The following is a 1,917-nucleotide window of genomic DNA, read 5'->3' on the forward strand; positions in this document are numbered from 1 at the left end:
TTTTTCAAAAATTGTATTAATTTATTAAAACAAGTATTAATTTTTTAATTAAGTCAGTAACATTAGTTATTATTAGTTCCGTGTCCGATTTGATCCATCTCAACTTCTTCAGCAAGGAGTCCCTCAACTTCAGATGCATGTCCACCTAAAGCAGTTGAATAGCTAGTAGCAGTTTGCTGATCCCTATTTAATAGAGTGCAAAATTTTTATTGTAATTATTATAATGACTAACTGTTCAGATATCTGACCAGTGACATAGTGTATAGCTGATGCTTTTTGAGCTTCAAAACCTTGAGTATATACAGAATCACCATCTTGATCACAATCTTCACTTATGCTGTTATGTACACTGTATTCATTCATGCCATCTGTACCTAAATTTCTGAGTTGTTCTGGACTACTATGCATGCTGTTTTCTCCTGAATTTCCGAGTTGTCCAGGACTACTATGCATGCTGTCTTCACCTGAATTTCTAAATTGTCCAGGACTACTATGCATGCTGTTTTCTCCTGAATTTCTGAGTTGTCCAGGACTACTATGCATGCTGTCTTCACCTGAATTTCTAAATTGTCCAGGGCTACTATGCATGCTGTTTTCTCCTGAATTTCCGAGTTGTCCAGGACTACTATGCATGCTGTCTTCACCTGAATTTCTAAATTGTCCAGGACTACTATGCATGCTGTTTTCTCCTGAATTTCCGAGTTGTCCAGGACTACTATGCATGCTGTCTTCACCTGAATTTCTAAATTGTCCAGGGCTACTATGCATGCTGTTTTCTCCTGAATTTCCGAGTTGTCCAGGACTACTATGCATGCTTTCTTCACCTGAATTTCTAAATTGTCCAGGACTACTATGCATGCTGTTTTCTCCTGAATTTCTGAGTTGTCCAGGACTACTATGTATGCTGTCTTCACCTGAATTTCTGAGTTGTTCAGGACTACTATGTATGCTGTCTTTATTTGGACTCATATGTACACCTTGAATTTGTACATTGTTGTTCACTTCAACTTTTTTACAAACACATCCAATTATTGTTCCAAGCACAAATGCAATTAATATTGCAATCAAAATGGCCACTACATAAAGTTCAAGAGTATAGTAGAATAATGACATTAAAAAGAACATTACCTGCAGCCATAACGAGTTCTTTAGGTTCAAAATTGATACCAGTACTTGTACAATTAATATGTACAGGACTACTACTTCCTGTATAGGAGAAAACTTTCTAAATTTAGACAAAGCAAAAAACTCACCTGCTTCAACGTTTATATAGATTGAATCCAAAGGTACAGGCATCACATAATATTCAGTAGATTTGATATCAGTAGTATTAACTATAGCAGTCGTAGATGTATCATTATCCCTCATGCCATACGCTGGTTGACCCATATTAGCATAATATACTACACAACCAGTTGAGTAGTTATTAGCAATCATAACCTCATCAGTAAAATAACATATAATAGATCCATTAGTATAAATGGCATCTTTCAATGGAGTCATATCTGTTAAAAATTAATTTTAAGTGTTATTCTAAAAACAATATTCATAAACTTTGGTGTCATTCATTAATACATTTGACAATTTATTAGGAACATACCTATAAACATTTCTTTCCCATCATTACTCCCAACTTCATTTTTGAGAATTATTTCAGACTCAAAGCTGATACAAGGTGGCAATATTAAAGTTGCAACACCATAACAAGTATCTATTGTATTAAGTATTAGTGGTGCAGCACTGAAGTATGAGAAAGTATCATTCTTTAAAATGAGAACAACTTTATTTGTTCTGCCAGAGCAATCACAATCTGTTAACTATAAATTATTTATTTAATCTTACAACTAAAAGTATGGTCAAACTTACATTAAACTTGACGAGTACATCTATTACAACAGATTTGTTTTTCCTCATCAT

At 34.0% G+C, this 1,917-nt stretch overlaps 1 protein-coding gene across 1 annotated transcript; it reads right to left on the reverse strand.

Annotated features, from left to right (window-relative positions):
* Positions 1-60: 60 nt before the first annotated feature.
* Positions 61-1,911, reverse strand: LOC109591978 (collagen alpha-1(XXI) chain-like). Its single transcript, XM_020007565.1, has 6 exons — positions 1,867-1,911; positions 1,601-1,817; positions 1,254-1,505; positions 1,129-1,206; positions 233-1,076; positions 61-183 (listed from the first exon to the last, which is right to left on the reverse strand). Exons 2-6 carry the CDS (start codon positions 1,608-1,610, stop codon positions 63-65), a joined length of 1,305 nt encoding a protein of 434 aa, XP_019863124.1. The 5' UTR covers positions 1,611-1,817; positions 1,867-1,911; the 3' UTR covers positions 61-62.
* Between the last annotated feature and the right edge of the window lie 6 nt (positions 1,912-1,917).

Source organism: Amphimedon queenslandica, unplaced genomic scaffold (genome assembly GCF_000090795.2).
Source record: "Amphimedon queenslandica unplaced genomic scaffold, v1.1 AMPQUscaffold_6661_Cont21383, whole genome shotgun sequence".
NCBI lineage: Eukaryota > Metazoa > Porifera > Demospongiae > Haplosclerida > Niphatidae > Amphimedon > Amphimedon queenslandica.

Coding starts and splice junctions, on each gene's coding strand:
- LOC109591978 (XM_020007565.1), bottom strand. Junction 1,207..1,253: donor CTATATAAACGTTGAAGCAG/GTGAGTTTTTTG, acceptor TCTCCTATACAG/GAAGTAGTAGTCCTGTACAT. Junction 184..232: donor ACTGGTCAGATATCTGAACA/GTTAGTCATTAT, acceptor TCTATTAAATAG/GGATCAGCAAACTGCTACTA.